We start from the raw sequence: 19,315 nt of genomic DNA, 5'->3' as shown, positions 1-19,315 counted from the left end.
ATGACATTAATTCCCTGCTTCAACCATTCAGCAGCCTATCCCTACCAAAGGAAACAGAAGAAAAGGTACCCCTTCTAACACTGTAAGGGATCTCAAGTCCAATCCTATTACTATGAAAAGGAGGATTTCTAAATATCAGGTCTTGCCTCCCTCCTTGCAATTGCCCCGAGTTTTTTTGTTTGTTTTGAGACAGGCTCTTGCTCTGTTGCCCAGGCTGGAGTGCAGTGGCATGGTCATGGCTCACTGCAGCTTCAACCTCCCAGGCTCAAGCAATCCTCCCACCTCAGCCTCTCGAGTAGCTGGGACCACAGGTACACACCACCATGCCCAGCCAATTTTTATGTTTAAAAAATTCTGTGGATACATAGTAGGTATATATATTTATGGGGTACATGAGATATTTTGATACAGGCATGCAATGTGAAATAAGCTTATCATGGAGAATGGGGTATCCATGCCTTCAAGCATTTGTCCTTTGAGTTACAAACAATCCAATTACACTCTTTATTTTAAAATATATAATTAAGTTGTTTTGACTGTAGTCACCCTATTGTGTTATCAAATAAGTCTTATTCATTCTTTCTAAATTTTTTGTACCCATTAACCATCCCCACCTCCCTCCCATCCCACACTCCCCACCCACTACTACCTTTCCCAGGCTCTGCTAACCATCCTTCTACTGTGTCCAAGAATTCAATTGTTTTGACTTTTTGATCCCACAGATAAGTGAGAACATTTGTCTTTCTGTGTCTGGCTTATTTCACTTAACATAATGATCTCCAATTCCATCCATGTGGTTGCAAATGACAGGATCTCATTCTTTTTATGGCTGAATAGTACTCCACTGTGTATACACACATTTCCTTTATCTATTCAGCTGTTGATGGACACTTAGGCTGCTTCCAAATCTGAGCTATTGTAAACAGTGCTGCAACAAACATGGTGCAGGTATCTCTTTGATATTCTGAGTTCCACTCTTCTGGGTATATACTCAGGCAGTGGGTTTGCTGGATCATATAGTAGCTCCATTTTTAGTTTTCTGAGGAACCTCCAAACTGTTCTCCATAGTGGTTGTACTAATTTACATTCCCATCAACAGTGTAGGAGGGTTCCCTTTTCTCCACAATCCTCACCAAGATTTGTTATTACCTGTCTTTTGGATATAGGCCTTTTTAACTGGGGTAAGGTGATATCCATTATAGTTTTGATTTGCATTTCTCTGATGACCAATCATGTTGAGCACCTTTTCATATGCCTGTTTGCCACTGCAGTGGCATGATCTCGGCTCACTGCCTTCTGGGTTCAAGCAATTCTCCTGCCTTAGGCTCCCTAGTAACTGGGACTACAGGCGTGTACCACCATGCCTGGTTAATTTTTGCATTTTTAGTAGAGACAGGGTTTCACCATGTTGGCCAGGTTGGTCTTGAACTCCTGACCTCAGGTGATCCACCTACCTTGGCCTTCCAAAGTGTTGGGATTACAGGTGTGAGCCACCGTGCCCAGCCCATTTGTATGTCTTCTTTTGAGAAATACTCATTTCTCAAAAGAGCAAATCTTTTGCCCATTTTTAAAATCAGATTATTAGATTTTTTCCTATAGAGTGGTTTGAGCTCCTTTTATTAATTTTCATTTTTGTAGAGATGGGGTTATGCCATGTTGCCCAAGCTGGTCTCGAACTCCAGAGCTCAGGCAGTCTGCCCACCTTAGCCTCCCAAAGTGCTGGGATTACAGTTGTGAGCCACTGTGCTGGGTCTGAGTCTGACATTCTACTCCCCTCCGGATAATAATTATCATGAGCACTTCCCTAGCACCTCCTATGTGCCTGCACTGTTCTGAGCACTTTGCATATATTAAATCACGTACACCTCAAAAGCTCCATCTTTCCAGATGAAGAAGGTGAGGCCCAGGAAGGTCAAGTCGCTTTCCCATGGTTGAACAGTTGCTCAGTTGGAGCCGGCATTTGTGCCTGGCTACTGGGTCCCCAGCTAGATGCTGACTAGCATGTGCCGGAGGCTCCAGGCAGCACACAGCTGTCATCTGCATTCCACACACAGTCCTGTATTTTCCTCCCAAAGTTTTGCAGTATAGAAATGACAGTTTATGACATTTCCTCATGGACCAAAAAAAAAAAAAAAAAAACAAAAAAAACCAGTGAGTAGAATAAAATATGTTGGTTTACGTGTATAAGATTAGAAGCTGGGAGCTGGGTCAGGGCTGCTGTGTGACTGAGGGGCTGGACTGGATCTATGTCCCCAGCGCCTGCCTTTTCCCTCCTTTCCTTTCCCAGTGCTTTTAGATAATATGCACAAAGACTCTGAGCTCCGTGAAAGACGGGCCCTATACAAATGCAGGCCACCGTCGCTGACATTTGACAGCTGGGTGCTTAGAATCAGTGAGGTTTTGAAGCCCTGATTTTCCACAAAGTGCCCTGAATCCTTCTCTTCCCCCATTCCCTGAGATTCAGACTACAGACCCCATGCTCTCTGCTTCTCCTATCTTAGATATCTCATCTGTTCTCACCAAGTGAACCACCCTTTCCAGGTGGACCAAGCCCTAATTTAAGTTTTCAGCCCTAACTCCCCTCCTGGACCTCCAAACTGCTGCTGGACTGTAGCACTGTAGCACTCAACAAGCCCATAGTCTTCCAGCTCAGATGAAAAAGTGTGTTTTATCCTCCAAAGTCCCCTCCCTCCTGGTCACTCCTGTGGTCTCCAATGTGCCCTCCTCTGACTCTACCACGTGAAGAAGAATCCTGGGAGGCCAGGCTCCTACATCTCTTGACTCTCCCTGCACTCCACTCCTGCAGCCCGGGCCCTCCATGACTCACTAACTGGGTTTCCTTTCCTGTCTCACTCCTCGCCCCCAGTACATCGCTGTCCATTTCTATTCTTAGGACACTGTGTTCACTATGCTGAGTCTGTGCAGCTCCCTTAAAGCCCTGCACCTGGCATTAAGGTCCCCTCGATCTAGCTGGGGCTACCTCCCTAAGCCCACTGCCACGGGTCCCTTGCACAGACCCTTTATTGCAGCCCCACCAGCACATTCACTCCAAGCTCTTCATACCATTTTCTGTCCCCACACTTATGCCCATGCTGTGCCTCCCACCCGGAACACCCCCCGCCCTTTGCAGCATCTGTCCAAATTTCCCCCAGCCGTCAGACCAGCCTAAGTTTACCCCCTTCACAAGGTCTCCCCATCAGCGCCCCCCCCCCGACAAATTCTTCCTCAGCTCCTGCACCATTCATTGCTGGCACTGCTCAGCTGGGAGCTAATCATTCACTGCCTCGTGACAGCTATTCCGCGAACAGTCGGCATTCCTATTAACATCTTTTATTTCTTTGTTCCATGATGAATTCTTCATCTGCCTAACTAACCTTGGGCACCCCTGGTGCCCCTCATAGTCCTGCAGAGGAGGCCCTGACCTACCTGAGGAGGTTTCCCCTGGGCAAATTCTGCTCTCGGGCCTGGACGCCACCCATGGTGAGGCTCAGCCTCTTGGCCACATCCGGCCTTCCCTCGGTGAGGCTGCCCTCCCGGGCCTGGCCTGGGGAGGTGCCATAACGCTCCTCCAGGCACCGCAGGGGCACCGTCCTGTTGATGGGCTGGAAGATGATGGCGCCACTCTGTTGGGAGATGGGCCGGCGGTTGCCCACGTAGCAGCGCACCAGACCGGGGATGGAGTCGAAGCTCTCCATCTCGAACTGGTACTGCACGCGGCTGTAGGCCTCGCTGAGTCGCAGAACTGTCCGGTTGATTTTGAAATGCTGAGCGAGGTTCTTCCACTGACAGGTCAGGACAAAGTTCCCAGGGCTGGACAAAGAGTCACGAACTAGGAAGTCGCCATCTCGCTGCACAAGGTTTTCAGACACCTTTGGGACAAAAAGGTGAGTGAGGAGTAGGAAAGGCAAATTCACATTCCTTCTAAAAGCTTATGGCTACCCAGTTCTCTGGGCCAACAGAAGACAATGCTACTATGTCTCTTCTTGGGTCAGCTCTTTAGTTTTTCAAAGATCAAATTCATAGAAGATCCAATCATTCATTCAAGAACTATTCACTGACCACCTACTCGTGCCAAGCACCACTGCAGGCTCAGGGGATGCAGTGGTGACAGTGGCACACAAGAGCCCACCGCACGGAGCTCCTGTTTTTGGTGGGGAGCTTCTGTTTTAGTGAGGATAAATAACTAATGGCTATGGGACGTCAGCTGTAAGGTCAGGGAAAAAGTAAACCAGGAAAGGAGGCAGGAAGTGCCGGGGAGGGGATGAGGGCTGGCCAGTAAAATAGGGTGGTTGGGGAGGTGTCACAAGAACATGACGTTTATACAGACCTGAATGATGTAATGCAACAGGAAATAAGAAATGAGAAAATGTGTGCCTGGCAGGCCTGATTTTCCCTCCCCAACAAGTAGAGTGAGGAGAAAGAAGGTATTTGTTGGTGTCTAGAAGTTGTCCTAGGGGCCCTCTCCTAAGATGCCCCTCTCCAGGCCTGGCCAATGGGGAGGAGGAGTCCGCATGCAGGACTGGGGTATGGATTCTGGACACAGCAATTATTGGCTAGAAGGCCTGGAACAAAGTCAGGCTGGGGTCCCTCATCTTAGTTACTATGGGGGTTATGTATTTTTATACATAACATATGCAAGCGCTGGAACACACTGGATGCTCAAAAATAGTTAACTAGCATGATGCTGCTGCTTATAGCAACTGGAGAATTTATAATGCGGTGCAGCCTGGCTGTTCCTGTAGCCTGACCACCTGGGTTTGCATCCTAGCTCAGCTGTATGACTCTGGACAAATTACATAATCTCCTTGTGGCTCACTTACATCATCTGAAAAACACAAATGATAATATTACCTACAGAATGGCTACAAAGATTTAAGGGGCTAAAATGTTAGCAATAACTCGTTATTATGGTTATGGTTATAGTGTTCAGTTATCCAGTTTGGAACGATTTATCACTGAAAATTAATACTCATGCAAGTAGTAAACAAATTTAATGACCATGATGAGACGGACGGTGGTGACAGTATCAGTTTTATAATTCTGGCAATTATTCTGGGACATTCCAACATTCAATCAACAGTATACTTCTGTTAGGTCAAAATAGTAGGCTACCATGGTTACTTTAAAATTGCATCTTTGCCTTAAAAATGTTTTCACATAGAAATTGCATTTCTTAGAATTGAGCCTGTGAAAATAATTGTAGGTATGAACACAGCAATCTTAAAGGATGTTGGTCAGAGTATTAGAAACACCCTACGTGTCCAATAAATTGTGGTGTATGCATACCATGGACAGACATACAATGTAGCTGGTGCAGAAGAATATTCTACAGTGGGTGAAAATTCCCAGGACATAGTAAGTGAGTAGAATGGGCTACCAAAAAAGTATATGCAGTACAATCTCATAGTTTTCAAAAAGCCCGGGAGGATGTATGTACACAAAAGTATTCATCGTGGTTATCCCCAGGAGAATTATGAGGAGAATTATGGATAAGAATTTAATTTCCTTCTTTTTGCTATCTGTGTTTTCTACAATGTCAGAATAATAATAATTTATTTGATTGTGCCAAGAAATCTACTACATTAAAAAAAAAAAAAAAAAAAAAAAAAAAAAGCCCGGGCACAGTGACTCATGCCTGTAATCCCAGCACTTTGGGAGGCCGAGGTGGGTGGATCACTTGAGGTCAGGAGTTCGAGACCAGCCTGGCCAACATGGTGAAACCCCGTCTCTACTAAAAATATAAAAATTAGCAGGGCGTGGGGGTGGACACCTGTAATCCCAGCTACTGGAGAGGCTGAGGCAGGAGAATCGCTTGAACCCAGGAGGTAGAGGTTGCAGTGAGCTGAGATCGTGCTATTGCACTCCAGCCTGGGCGATAGAGTAAGACTCTGTCTCAAAAAAAAGAAAAAAAAAAAAAAAAAAAAAAAAACTTACGACACGATGCCCTTCCCCCAGCCCTTGTCCACACATTTCCTGTCATGTTATCCTTGGTTAATGATTGGCCAGATCAGGTTTACAATAAAAACCCAAGGGAAATTCTATGCCTCAATTCTGCAGACTTACTCTATTTTTCAATTTTTACAATATTAAATGAAAAAACATTATTCATGGCAATCACCCAAATGACGATCACAGTATATTCTGGGCCACGAGTCTGTGGTCATGGGTTTAATTCCCTTTCTCCCCCACCTCTGGGTCACAGGATCCAGTAGGGAAGCAATGGAGAGTGTGAATAACTGCCAGCTCAATGAGGCAGAGGCAGCCTTGTTGGTCTGGGCCACCCGCCCTCTCTCCTCCCGAAGCTAAGCCACTGCCTTGAGAAGGAGGGGCTGCAAATGGTCTGAGGCTGCTGGCAGCTGGCCAAGAGTTCAATTACCTGGGCCACAGCCCGCCCTCCTAGTTCTTCCGGTTACTGGCCCTGTGGCTGCTGCCTCCCACAACTCTGTGCTTGCAGACCTCAGGAGCGCTGGCTGTCCCTTCACTTCCTGAACATGTGGATGTGTGCTTTGGGTTCTGGACCTCAGCTCTTCCCAAGGTCTCCTTAGAGAAGGGTCTAAATGAAGTCATTTTTAGAGTATTTGTTTTTGGTTACACAGGAGCTTCCTCCCATGTGGCCTCAGAGTGGGACCGTGCAGGTCATCAATCTGTACATTGCCTGAGAGCAGCCGTGTGTGCGCTGGAAGGGACAAGACCAGGTACCTGTCGGGGGATGCGGCCGTGGTACCAGGCATGGCTGCGCAGGTCCTCGCTGCTCAGCAGCAACTCCTCCTCCAGCTCCTTCTTCAGCTTCTCGGGGGTCCTGTCCATGATGTGCCTCTCCTTGGAGAACTGCAACACAGAGTCAACCATGAGCTCCCCCTGCCCAGGCCACACCAGGCCATGCCAGCTGGAGGTGACCGCCTGCTTCACTAATCCAACCAGTTATGCTAAGGCCTGTGTTCAGGTAGGGGAGCCTGGATAATGATTACAAAGAGCTGTGACCTTTCGTTTCTCCAGCCGCAACCATGTAATAAAATTTTCACCTGCTCTTGAGGACTATGGTAGGAGAGTCCACCAAGAGGTTCCTTTTACCAGTCTACTCAAGCAGCTGGGCAGGAAGGGCCAGAGAGATGTACAGACAGCAAGACACAGAGGCCCAGCCTGCTCTCTTCCCAGCAGGGAGCTTCCTCATTCTCCTTCAGGACTGTCCTGACATAGTGTGGGGAGGGCAGCTGTTCCCTTCTGGCCTTACATCCTGGGCCTCTGGGCAGCGAGGCCCAAAGCACAGTCCTTGGGCTGGTAGCGATGGCCCTGACTTCTTTGCTGTTGGTAAACTCATGTTCAGGAATTGAGTCAGTCTTTAGAAACTTTTAGGGCAAATGGACAGAACAATTTTATGTCTTTTGAGTCTAAGAACAGAAGTCTATGTCTTTATTTCACATTTCTAATATTTCATTTTTATGACAGATAGGAAACTGAAACAAATTTAAAAAGACAACCCTGGTCTTTCACCTCAGATGTCTGAGAATCACTGGTCTGTGGCATTGCACAGTGGCCATGGCAGTGAGTGCTGGGTGGACAGCAGTGGCTCCAGGTTTAATTTAGAACCATGCCCACTTACAACTTGTGAACTGAACCTGGAAACCTGCCCAGTTCCCAGCAAGACCAGGCTTGCTGACCAGGAACCGCTTGCTGAAGGTCCCATGAGCAGAAAAAGACTGTGTCCCTGTGGTTTTCCCAAGTTTCCCAGCTTGCCCTTCAAACCCCCATGGGAGCCACAAAATTATTACTTATCACACTACTTTTTAAAAATGTTTATTTATTTTATTTTTTTTTGAGACAGAGTCTCACTGTGCTAGAGCACAGTGGTGCAATCTCAGCTCACTGTAGCCTTGGCCTCCTGGGCTCAAGCGATCCTCCCACCTCAGCCTCCCTGGTAGCTAGGACTACAACAGGCACGTGTCACCATGCCTGGCTAATTTTTGTAATTTTTTTTTAGAGATAGGGTTTTGCCAGGTTGCCCAGGCTGGTCTCAAACTCCTGGGCTCAAGCGATCCACCCACCTCAGCCTCTTAAAGTGCTGGGATTACAGGTGTGAGCCACCATGCCCGGCCTATTACACTACTTTGCACCTCAGCAAAGAAATAGCTCCAAATCCTTTTCCACCAAACAACAACAACAACAACAACAACAACAAAAGCCCTGGAATTTTAGGGCTAGATTCTTAACCTCTAGTGTTTCTTTGCACCTTGGCCCATGAGGAGCGCCAGCTGAAGAGTAACTCGGGGGCTGATTTTTAGATGGGGCTCTGGCTTACTACTTGTTTATTTCTCCCTCCTTCTCTTCTCACTGGGCAGACATTCACTTGGGAGTGTCTGAAGGATGGAATTTGCATCAAAGAGATGCTGACGCTGGCTGTCCAGGGTGCCTGCAGGCTTTAGATGGTGATGTTTGACACCGTCCGCTCCCATCATTAATATTGTACAGCTTCATCTGAAGACAGCTTGAGTGTGGAATGCAGGTTGTCAACCCGGCCACACTTTATTGTTCATTTATTGTCTGTCTTGCCTCCCACTAGACTGTAAGTTTCATGAAAACAGAAATCCATCTACTTTTTCCCTACCGCCCTTGAGCAATGCCTGAAAACATCAGGCACTGGGTATTAGTAAACAAATACCCCAGGATGAGAAAAGCTGCTGACTTTGCTTAGTTATGGAGATTCTCCCTTTCACTCTCAAGTCATCTGAAGCCCTGTTTTCGCTGGGCATGCTGCCATTCAGCCAAAAGACCACATTCCTCAATCTCTGTCTCTTTGAGGGAGATGTGGCCACAGGACTCAGTTCTGACCAAGAAGCTGAGATGTGATGGCTGGAGCCTCAACACCATTCTGGACGGTGAGTGGGGAGCCACACCAAGGAATGGCTGGGTGGAAGGTCTGATTGAGGCTGGGTCCCTGATGACTGTGGGGCCAACACACCAGCCCTGGACCTCCAGCCTCCAGATCTTCTAGGTGATCTACCTTATGGAAGCCTGATTTGTGGGTGTTCCCGTCACTGGTGGCTGAACTAAATCCTAACCCATATTGTGACCTGACCCCCATTGAGTCACCCTGACAGGCAGTCTGCAGGCTTAGCCTAAATCCCTTGTGCTGCACCTTGGGCCCCCTTCTTGGTCTGACCTCTGAAAATGTGGAGATCTGAAAACATACAGCAGGTCTTGCACAGTTCTTTGTTGAAAATTTATTTGCTTATATCCAAGAAGCTATTTCCATATTTATCTTTGCATTTTCCTTTCTCCCTGATGCCCTAACACTCAGCCACCTCTCCCTCTCCCCGGCTTCTTTCTCAGCCCTGCTCATAACAGCAAGGGTTATTATTCTTTTTAGCACTTTATGTGCATCAATCTTTTATTCCAGGTTTTGAGATAATGCTTTTAAACTGGTTACAAAAAAATACAAAATCAGCTATCTTGTTACTTCTGTCCTAATTCCTAAGAGAAGAACAGGAAAATCCTAAATTATTGCTCTTTCCCCCTATTGACTCCAGAGAGGGGATCCTACAGGGTACTATAAGAGGTAGGGTATTACAGGAAAGTACCTAGAGAGAGATAAATGAAGATATTAAGATTGATGCTCTCAAATAATTTGGGATGAAAGACCAGACTTCAAAAACTATGCCCTTAAGCTCTTGCGTAATTTATGAAAAGTTTGAAGGTTACACAACTGCCTAGACTTGTATTTTAAAAGGGAAGGAGGGAAAGAGAGAGGGAGGAAAATGAGAAGGAAGGAGGGAGAGAGGGAGACCCAGAGTGAACAAGCAATTGCAAAAGGTTTTCCATGTCCAGCCAGGGAGGGCTGGCTCAAATACACTGCAGAGAGCCAGGTTTGCTGCTGGGAGCCTCTGCCTTAGCAGATGATATGGACAATGTCTCCCAGACAACTGAAGAAAGCGATTCAAAAGGATCACCCCATATGGCCACCTCATGATTACACAGTGGTTATTTTGGGAATGGAAACCTTCTAGAACTTTCACTACTACCTTTGTCACATATATTAATGCAATTATTTTTCCCAGCTGCCTGTATTTTATGAGATCTTGATCTCCCCAACTGTGATTTTGCCACTATAGATAAGTACTTTGATGGACTGTAAACCCCACAGGTTAGTGAGAAGTGACCACATAACAAACTGTGGCAAAATGTATCCATCTGTATTTCTGAGAACATTGTGATTGATATCTGTGCTTCTTGGGGACCAGAAACGAGATTCCTGCTTCATAGCACCGGTCATGCATGTCTGCAACATTTGGCAGAATTCTGTAGGCTTCCCATATACAACCTGAATTACTGGTGACAGTGTATCCTTTCGCTTTTCTGCTGCCATATGGGAAGAATTTGAATTTTTCCCTGGAATGCAACCATTTTATTCATGGCATAGGCTAGTTTTTGGGACTTGTCTGTGAAGCAAATTCTAGCAATTTAAGGTAACACAACAGAGCCTCTGCCTTCAGCAAAGGTTTCATCCCCTCTGTGTGGCTATCTGTGTCCTCTAATAGATCTAACTTAATTTATTCTACGAATGCCCTAAGAATCCTCCTGCCCTTCCTTAGACTACCTTTCTAAGGCAAGGGCAGAAGAGATTAGTACTGTATTCACTCACATAATATTCACATGCATTGTTATTATTTGCATAGCCCAGAACGATGCATGAGAAGACAGAGAATAAGGTGTCAGGTCCTAGGCATTCCAACTGTTTCCAATCTTGGGAAAATAAAGAAGACACAAGGACATTGTTCAAAGCCACCCAGTTCCCACAGCCTTTTCTCCTAGCTCCTTTCCAGCTCTCTCACATTTGTAGACATCTTCTGAACTCAATGTGCTTTAAAGACAGGCTGGACTCAAATCATCCTCAATCCCTATGTCAGCAAGGGACAGCAGGCATTGTGGCACCCAGAATGAGTAACATGGCTGTGTTCTCTTAGAAAGCTGACACTGAGTGTGAATGCAGGACTCTGGTCCTCTGGACTACACGTTTTCTTTAACTGCCAGGCAGAGAGAGCAAGACAACTTGTGAATAATCATTCGCTCACATAAATGCAATAAACGTTAATAATGATCACATTATCTAGTAACACAACTTTCTCTCCAAGATCAAATTGTCTAACATTTGCCCTTGAGTTTGAGCCTCATTCCTAGAAGGCATCTGATTCCTTGTTTTTCTAGCGTTTTGTCTTGAGGGGAAGGAGGTGGCAGCAGAGGAGGAGTCAGAGAGACAAAGCTGGTTTTCGCTGCCTCAGCAGAGGCTCCAGCCATCCTGAGCTCACCCCACACAGCAGCTGTGGGCTCAGCCTCCAGAGGAAGGGATGCTGCTGGGCTTTGGATCAAGAACATTGTGCCCACAGGTCTTGCCAGCTTCATTCCAGGGACCAAATCCATCCACAACCATGATGAGACCACAATGAGACAAACATGCAGGCAGGGCTCATATCTTGTGCTTCAAGAAATTTGAGTAGTCCTTTTAGAGGGACAGGGAGAGTAAGAAAAGGTACTATGTACATAAATAATAAGTATACCTTCAGCAAGAAAGAAAGAAAAGAAGGGAGGGAGAGTTAGTAACTACTGTACATGGTTACCCACTCACATGGCCCCACTTCGAAATGTTCATGTCTGTCCCAGTCATTAGCACTGGGGTCTGAGATGAGATGTAGGTAAATTGACAAACAGGGCAAATGTAGGGGGTGGATGAGGCCCCCTCTTGTCCAACCAAATTGCAGGATAGTTAGAAAATTAATGTTACTATAATTGATGCTTTTCATGAAAATCTGAGTCTAGCTACATCTTTCCTATCCCCAGCATTTTAATAGCCCTGATACCAAAAAGTGTTACAGCAAGGTGTTTAAGAGCCACCTCAATCCACAGGCCACTGTGCCACGCACCTGCTGTGTGGCCTCAGGCAGGTGACATTAACTCTGTAGAGCCTCAGGCTCCTCGTCTACAAAATGGGCATGATAATACGTCATGAGATGTTAATAAGGATTAAATGGGTCAACATCTGGAAAGCACATCCCTGGCATGTAGTCAAGCACTGTTAATTGTCATAACAGACTCATATCAGGATGCTACTAATCTGTTTCTATAAAATAAGCAGACTTCATGTTCAAGGTCTGATGCAGGAGGCTGAGGGAGGCAGGTGTCTGGGAGGGAAGCAGTTAAGGAAAGCAGCCTGGAGCCTGCCGAGTGCCTGGAGGCTGCCTGCCACGGGTTTCTTCAATCCTCACTCACTGCCCGCCTGGCCCAGCACCTCCGCTCGGTTACACGGAGGAGGCTGGTCCTAGCTTGCTGGGGCTGGCTCCAAGAAATCATAAATATCACTGCAAATCTGGAAAGCACATCTCTGCAGCCCCACATGGCCCCGGCAAGTCCAGTCTTGACAGGCTGGAATAGCCAGGGCCCAGGAGATGATTGGAAAACACATTCTGGAGGCACAGAGCCAGGTCCGCGGACGTGCTGGGAACCTCGATTGATGCAGAAACCCACATTTCAGCAGCTCTCCAAGAAGAAAAGCCATTCTGGCACGGGAGGAATGGAGCTCGGGGTCTCCTGCGTGAGCATCGGAGCCTGCATTTCAAATCAGGCAAAACAATGGACCCTGGAGGCACAGGAGATTTGAGTTCTGAAGATGGGAGGGGGAGGAGTGCACTTGGGCGATCTGTCAGAAACCCCCAGAGGAGGCTGGGGACACTCATTCGCATGTAGGAGACAGCAGAATTTCAAAAAGGTGGCATCTGCATTATAATTAATAATTATTTTACTCTATCCCTGCCTGTAAGAAAGGCTTCCTAGTTCCCACAGGATTTTAAATGGTGCAAATCGGCAGGAAAGACTCTATCCCCAGGCCTAGGAACCGAGGGTGGAAAGAGGCTGCAGAGGCCATGGCCATCCATTGTCATGACCAAACAGTTGCCAGCATCTATCTGGCTGCCGGTGGGGGATGGATGCGCTGGTCCCTGCCCTCAAGGAAGGCACAGTCTCCTTGGAAGATGACACACAAAGAACAGTTTAACACACCCCAAGCTCTAGAAACATACTGCTTGTCCTGCCATCTGCTCCCTGTCCCTCCCAGCTTGGCAGCCGGGGCAAGTTACCCCACCTCTTTGTCCTTTGCTTTTCCCTGTGGAAAAATGAGAAAAGTCACTGTGACCAGGAGTGTCCTGGAAACAGCTTCATGGAGATGGGAGGAGGACAGAAGTCTGGAGAATCAGGGTTGGACCGTGAGGATAAAACTTAAGGACAGGGATAGGAAGAGTATTTGGGACATTTGAGCTAAGGGACATTTCCTTTTGTCTTTTGAAGCCAAAAAGAGCTGGCCTTGGTTGGAAGGTTCTGGCTAGGAGAGGGCTAAAGTATGCGAAGGCACAACAATGGTATGTTATGTATTTTATATACATCCAGCAACCCCGCCACCCCCTAGGAGAGCCACATCTTCACTCCAAGCATGTGGTTCTGACCCCACCTTCCTGACCGTGGCTAGTTGGCCCAGGAAGGGCGCCTGTACCAAGTTGGTCCAATCAGAGTTCTTCCTGGGATTTTTCTAGATGGAACTGAGTGAAGAAGATACTCTATCCCACTCCAGTGAAAACATCATGAGACTTGAAGCATGGAAGTTGCCTCACCCCCTTGTTTCCTGCCAGGTGGAACAAAGTGCTGAGAGAATCAAACCAGCAGGCAAAGAGAAGAGGAGCAAGAGATGGAAAGTGACCCCTAGCATGCACATCCCTAAGCCCCAGCTGATTATATCAGCCAGCAAACTCCTCTTGTGACCTAGGCTAGTATGAGTGGAATCCCTGTCACTTGTGACCAAAGCAGTCCTGATCCAGAAACGCAGGGAATGGCTGAGGGCAGCCCAACATTGGTGGCTGAGGGTTTAGATCTTCACACTCCAGAAAGTCAGAGTCACGGAAAATCTTTGCCCAGGAAGGCAACAGGTATACAAAAAGATACTTTTAGAGAGATCAATCGGGCTGCAGTGAGAGCAATGGGCTGGATGGGGCCAGGGCTGGAGGCACAGGTCAGAGTCTTTTGAAATGTGCTGACAATGCCCAGATCTCCATCTCCAGCCCTTAGGGTCGGTGCCTGGTAGGGATATTTACTGGAATCCGCATTAGAGCTCAGATGTCAATATGGATAAAATGAACTCATCCCCTCTGCAAAGCCTGATCTTCGCCCTTTTCCCCAGCCACTGGCATCTCTTCTGTCCCCATTACCTGAACTAAAACCCTCAGAATTAGCTTCCATTGGTTAAGAAATTCCTGATTCTTTTACCTATCCCCATTCGAACCCCCACTGTTTAGATTACTGTTCTTTTCTCCTAGAACTTCTGCAATAGCCTCCTGACAGTTTCCCTACCTCCCATCTCTAGTGCTACAACCTGCCACCTACAATACCACTAACCTTGTCATATTGCCCCTAAGTTCAGAGATTTTAGTCCAAGGGTGCTCCAGCTAAGGCTGACGTGACAGCCACAGTCTCTTTCAACTCCCCTCCCACCACACACACATATACACAGAATCAATGAGCTTCTACTATTTAGTTTTCATTCATGCCAGGGTTCGGGCCTGGTCCCTGGGGGCAGAGATTCCAGTCCTGCCCTGTTCCTCCAGAATCCTGAGCTTTAAGCACCATTCCCTGTTGCCCCAAGGAGCTGACCCATGGCCCCTGACATATACTGAACTTGCAGACACACTGGGATTCGGCTCTGAATTTGCTAGGAGGCCCAGATCATGAGAGAGCTGTGGATGCAAACAGGAAGCATCCCTGTGGGCCCCCAGAAATAATTGTCAGAAGCATGACTGGCAGGGGAGATGGGCAAGGGTCCTGCCATTATGAAGTGGGTTCCAGGAGTCAGCAGAGTTGAGGCATTAAAGTTTTCAGGACATTATTTGGGGCTGTTGGCTGCCAAGGCCTGAGGAAATATTGCTTATGCTCCCAAGGGCTCACAGTGACCTCCAGATAAAGCCCAAAGCCTCCTTCATAAGGCAGGTAATGACCTTTTCCACCTGGCCACAAGCTAACTTGCCAACATGTTCTGATGCAGGGCCCAATTGCAGGGACCTTCCACGGCTCCCTGAACATAACATCCCTCACGTCCTGCTTCCATGCCTTTGTCTTGGGGTCCAGCAGACAGTGACACATCTGTAGAGGTGCACAGCCTGGCAGGAGTCCAGGATGGGAACTGGGGAGCAGCCAGGGAAAAGTCGGACAAGGCAGGCGGGGACCTTGAAGGCCAAGCAGAGACCATGCCTTATTTGCCTTTGGCTCCCAGAGCCTGGCCCAGTGCCTGGCACACAGCGAGTGCCCAGTAGACAGTGACTGGCTGGAACCATGCTCACTTGCTTGCCCTCTGCCTAGCAGGTTCCTTGTCACACTGGGTGTGGAGGAGAGGAGAGAGCTTGGAGGCTGGTCAAGAACAAGTGACCTTGGGCACATCTCTATACTTCTGAGCTTGTTTCTGTATGCATAGGGAGTGGGGATAATAATTCCCACCTCACAGGACTATAGGACCTGATGCATGTAAAGCATCTGGCACTATACCTGGCACATGGATGCTCGCTTGACACAATGCGGAATTTGAACCCTCTTTCAAAGATGGCTTTTAGCAACAAAATGGAACTACTTCACTAAACAAGTAAAGAAAAAAATTACAAAATCCATCAGAAGTTTTAGAGATATCTGGCCCTTGATAATTTAGTTCTAATGGAATAAAAAAGCTACAAGTTGGAAAACTGATCTCTACTTAGGCACAGGTTTGTTTATTCGTTTATTTCAGTTCAAAGTCAACAGTTCCTGGGGTTTTGAGTAGGACTCAATGGTTCTATAGATGCAGGGTGAGTAAGCAGGCATACTGTCACTTGGTGGCAAGCACTTTGTATGCCTATATCTCACTATTAACAAGTATATGTATTAGCGCCAGGTGGCTCACATATCCACAAGTACACAGGTGACACAGCCCAGCATGCGAGTGCAAGACAGTTTTGTGTTTGCACAAGGCTAAGAGGTCCTTGTATGTAGATTCTGTCTTCTTGGACACTTAGTTGTTGAGAAATTTTTTGTTGAATTTTAGAAACTCAGATGATTTTCTAGTCATTCATTTATTCCATGATCAAGCCTGGCAATTAACTTGGTTGAATAAAGAAAAATAAGAGGAAGGGAATGTGTGCATAAAAAGAGGAGGTGGGGAGGAGAAGGGAGAGGAGGCTGGAGAAGGAGCAAGCTAGCAAGCTGCTGGGCTATTCTATCCTAGTTGGGAGTGTCAGGCTCCAACACCCGGAATGCTATCAGCGTTCTCAAACAAAAGCCTCCTTTCTTCAGCTTTGGAACAGTTTATTAGCTCGAGGCAGAAGTCCACAACAGTCCAGGCCTCTTATCAAATTGTATGAAACAACTCCACAGGTTGGGATTTTCTAGAAATCCTATCCAGAAATTTTGATTACAAACAAAATTATAAGTCTGACTGGAGTTCTGCATCTTCCATGTTAACATTGGTCTAATTTCTTTTTCATTTTTTTTGAGACAGGGTCTTGCTCTGTCTCCCAGGCTGGAGTGCAGTGGCGCATTCATAGCTCAAGTGATCCTCCTGCCTCAGCCTCCCAGGTAGCCAGGACTACAGGCCTCCACCACCATACCTGGCCATTGGTCTAATTTCTAAGCAAGGCTGGTGTCTTCCAATGAGCTCAGGGTGGGAAACCCCACGGGGGATGGGCTGTGAACTGTACCAGGTGGCCCAAGCTGGGGGTCCAAAAAGACAGACCCACATCTCAAATCCACTGAACTCGGAATCCCTGTGATGACTTGAGGCCTGCATCATCACTGCCCCCAATAATGTTGTAAACATGTAAAGAAACTGAATCCCCAAAAAGCACACTTTCAAAAACCACTACACAAAGCAGTCTAAACCCTTCCTCTGAAGAAGGCTGCTACATCTGGCATCGTCTTACAAGTAAATCCACCCCAAAATGAAGTTCTTCAGAGAATTCAGAAACTCAGCCCTTTTGAATCCCTGCCTTGTGTTGAATTTCAAGCCAAGTTTACAACCAAATTCTGAAGTATATAAAGGACTTTTAAAGACCCAATTGGTATTTTTACAATTGAAAACCTGCATAAATTGATCATGAACCCAAAGAATGAATAAACCCCAATTATTTTCACCACTCTAAACCCTGCCCGAAGCTGAAAAATAAAAATCCAGTTCTCTACAAGTTTGAAGACCAGTTACTTCTAGTACAAGCCCTTGGGTGTTTTCATCTAAAGTAGAACAGAAAGAACAGGAATGGCACTTGTGGCAATCCTAAAGCCTTGTAATGAAATAATTAGTAGATTGGTTCTGTTTCACCTTTTACTGACACTTGCTGGTTTTGTGGTTTACCTAAAAATACTTTATTTTATTATAATCCAAAGATAAATGAAGAGAGGTTTGAATTCGCCAATCCTACTTTTCCCACTGGGATACTAGGCTAGAAAAATAGTTTCTTATGCTAATAACTGTGATTAAAGCCAAAGCATTTACTTAAATAATTAACTTTACAAATAAAAAAGTTCAAAGAGAAAAAAAATTCATATTTTATATTCCTATTGGGTAAACAAAACCAAATGTGAACATGGGCAATTGGGCATCTTTGCCTGACCCAGCCCAGTGGGCACATGGTGGCCTGGCCAGTGGTCCAGGACGTGGCCAGAACCATAGCTAAGGAGGTGCCACTTGTACACAGCTGTCGTGGATCTGTATATTGATTACAACAGCTGCCTGACAGATGGCAATAAAGTATCCTGAGGAAAGGGTGTCTTACTCTAATTCATGCAAAGGCACTCGATGGGCCAGCAGGGAGGGTCCCTGAGTGTGTCACTGAGACTTCTCTGCCTTTTAGGTGTTGGGCTCTTGGCAGATGAGGACCTCTGGCCTCACTGGGCCCCTTGCTATGAGCCAACTCCTTCAAATTCTCTCATTAAAGCTCAGTGAAGCAACCTTTGCAGACAGCTTCCTAATCCATGCATCCTTCACCCTGTTGGCTAAAGTTCTGCAGAAACAGTCAGGGGTTCCATTTTCAATCAAGAGTTTGACAGTCACTGGAACACTGTGCCTTAAATGAAACCCAAGGACTTACTGCGTGCCCGCCGTGCTACTCTGCCTCCCTGGCTAGATCTGAGGCAGCCGCAGCTGTGATGGAAGGAGGACTCCATGCCCTGCAGCAGTCACAGCCTTTTTGAGGAGACAAAGCATTTGAAGAGAATGCACAGCAATAAACATCTATCTTATCTGGGGTCAGTAAGGGTTTCTGGCCCCTTCTGACAAAGAAATTGGCAGCAGAGATTCCATAAAAATTTCAATAAGTTTTAGCATTCTGAAACACTTCAATTAGTTTGATGTTAACGTTTAAGCACCTTGATGAAACAAATTTATCTCTTCCAAATCCTAGAAAGAATCTCCCTTTCAGCAAAGATTCTGCAGATGGGTTTTGATGCCATTTTTCCATTTTATAGTTAGATCTCTATCATTTATCACACTGTAGACCAAATGCTCGCTTTAGTGCCATTAAAAACTGATTTGCAATTTGCTGTTAAATTAAGATGCTTCATTTTCCTACTGTATATGATTTTCCTTTTCACAGATGAGTGAGGATACAAGGGCAATCAGACCCTAGTGCAGACAAGAAAATACCATCAAAACCCCCAGAGACCCCAAATCTAAGAGATTTCCTTTTATTCATTATCAAACCTAATCAATCTCTTATCAAAAGAGGTTCAGAAATCATGAATAGTAAATATGAAGAGGATATCTGTAGAACCCCTTGCTTATCAAAGTTCTGAGAAATTCCCATTAAATTTCTGTTATCCATGTGTGCAAACTAAAAAGACTAATTTAATTTTAATTTGTGCAGACTGAAGTCTTAGAGCAGAGCACTCTGTAAGCAGGCAGCAGTAACTGAATCCTACATGCCAAACTAATTATATTAGAATCATTGTGATATGTGCCCGTGCCTCCTTTGATGTTAAACCCCTGTTACCTTTGATCCACAGTCATTCTCTGGGCAAGGTCTCTTGCACACATTCCCATCCTGCCAGATCATGAAGCTGTTGCTTTTGAAGCTCAGTCTTATTTTGATAGAACACCAAGGAACTGAAAATTATTTCTCACTGATTTTGGTCTGAAAACTTCGGGTAGAATTCTAAGCTTGACAGAATATAGCACGTACAATGCCAACAAATGTGGCTTCTTTTCTTCACTAAGATCACCCACACACTGGTGAAACTGCTCAATGTACTGACTGCAGTGTAATGTTTCCCT

General features: G+C 46.2%; 1 protein-coding gene and 1 long non-coding RNA gene across 3 annotated transcripts in view; one reads left to right on the top strand and one right to left on the bottom strand.

The window, feature by feature from the left end:
- Nucleotides 1-19,315, bottom strand: part of BCAR3 (BCAR3 adaptor protein, NSP family member) — a 121,017-nt gene that overhangs the window by 24,385 nt on the left and 77,317 nt on the right. For both annotated transcript variants that reach the window (XM_030825030.1, XM_003260061.3), the window contains 2 exons: nt 6,700-6,828; nt 3,427-3,869 (listed from right to left, as the gene is read on the bottom strand). In XM_030825030.1, coding sequence (XP_030680890.1) covers nt 3,427-3,869; nt 6,700-6,828 — 572 coding nt within the window. The remainder of the gene's footprint in view (nt 1-3,426; nt 3,870-6,699; nt 6,829-19,315) is intronic.
- Nucleotides 6,403-14,445, top strand: LOC105738418. Its single transcript, XR_001114233.2, has 4 exons — nt 6,403-6,943; nt 8,797-8,873; nt 13,330-13,400; nt 13,572-14,445. It is a non-coding gene; the product is annotated as an uncharacterized LOC105738418 (long non-coding RNA).

The sequence above is a fragment of the Nomascus leucogenys genome, chromosome 12, assembly GCF_006542625.1.
Source record: "Nomascus leucogenys isolate Asia chromosome 12, Asia_NLE_v1, whole genome shotgun sequence".
NCBI lineage: Eukaryota > Metazoa > Chordata > Mammalia > Primates > Hylobatidae > Nomascus > Nomascus leucogenys.
The sequence above is the reverse complement of the archived record's forward strand: the minus strand, read 5'-3'. Positions and strand labels throughout refer to the sequence as shown.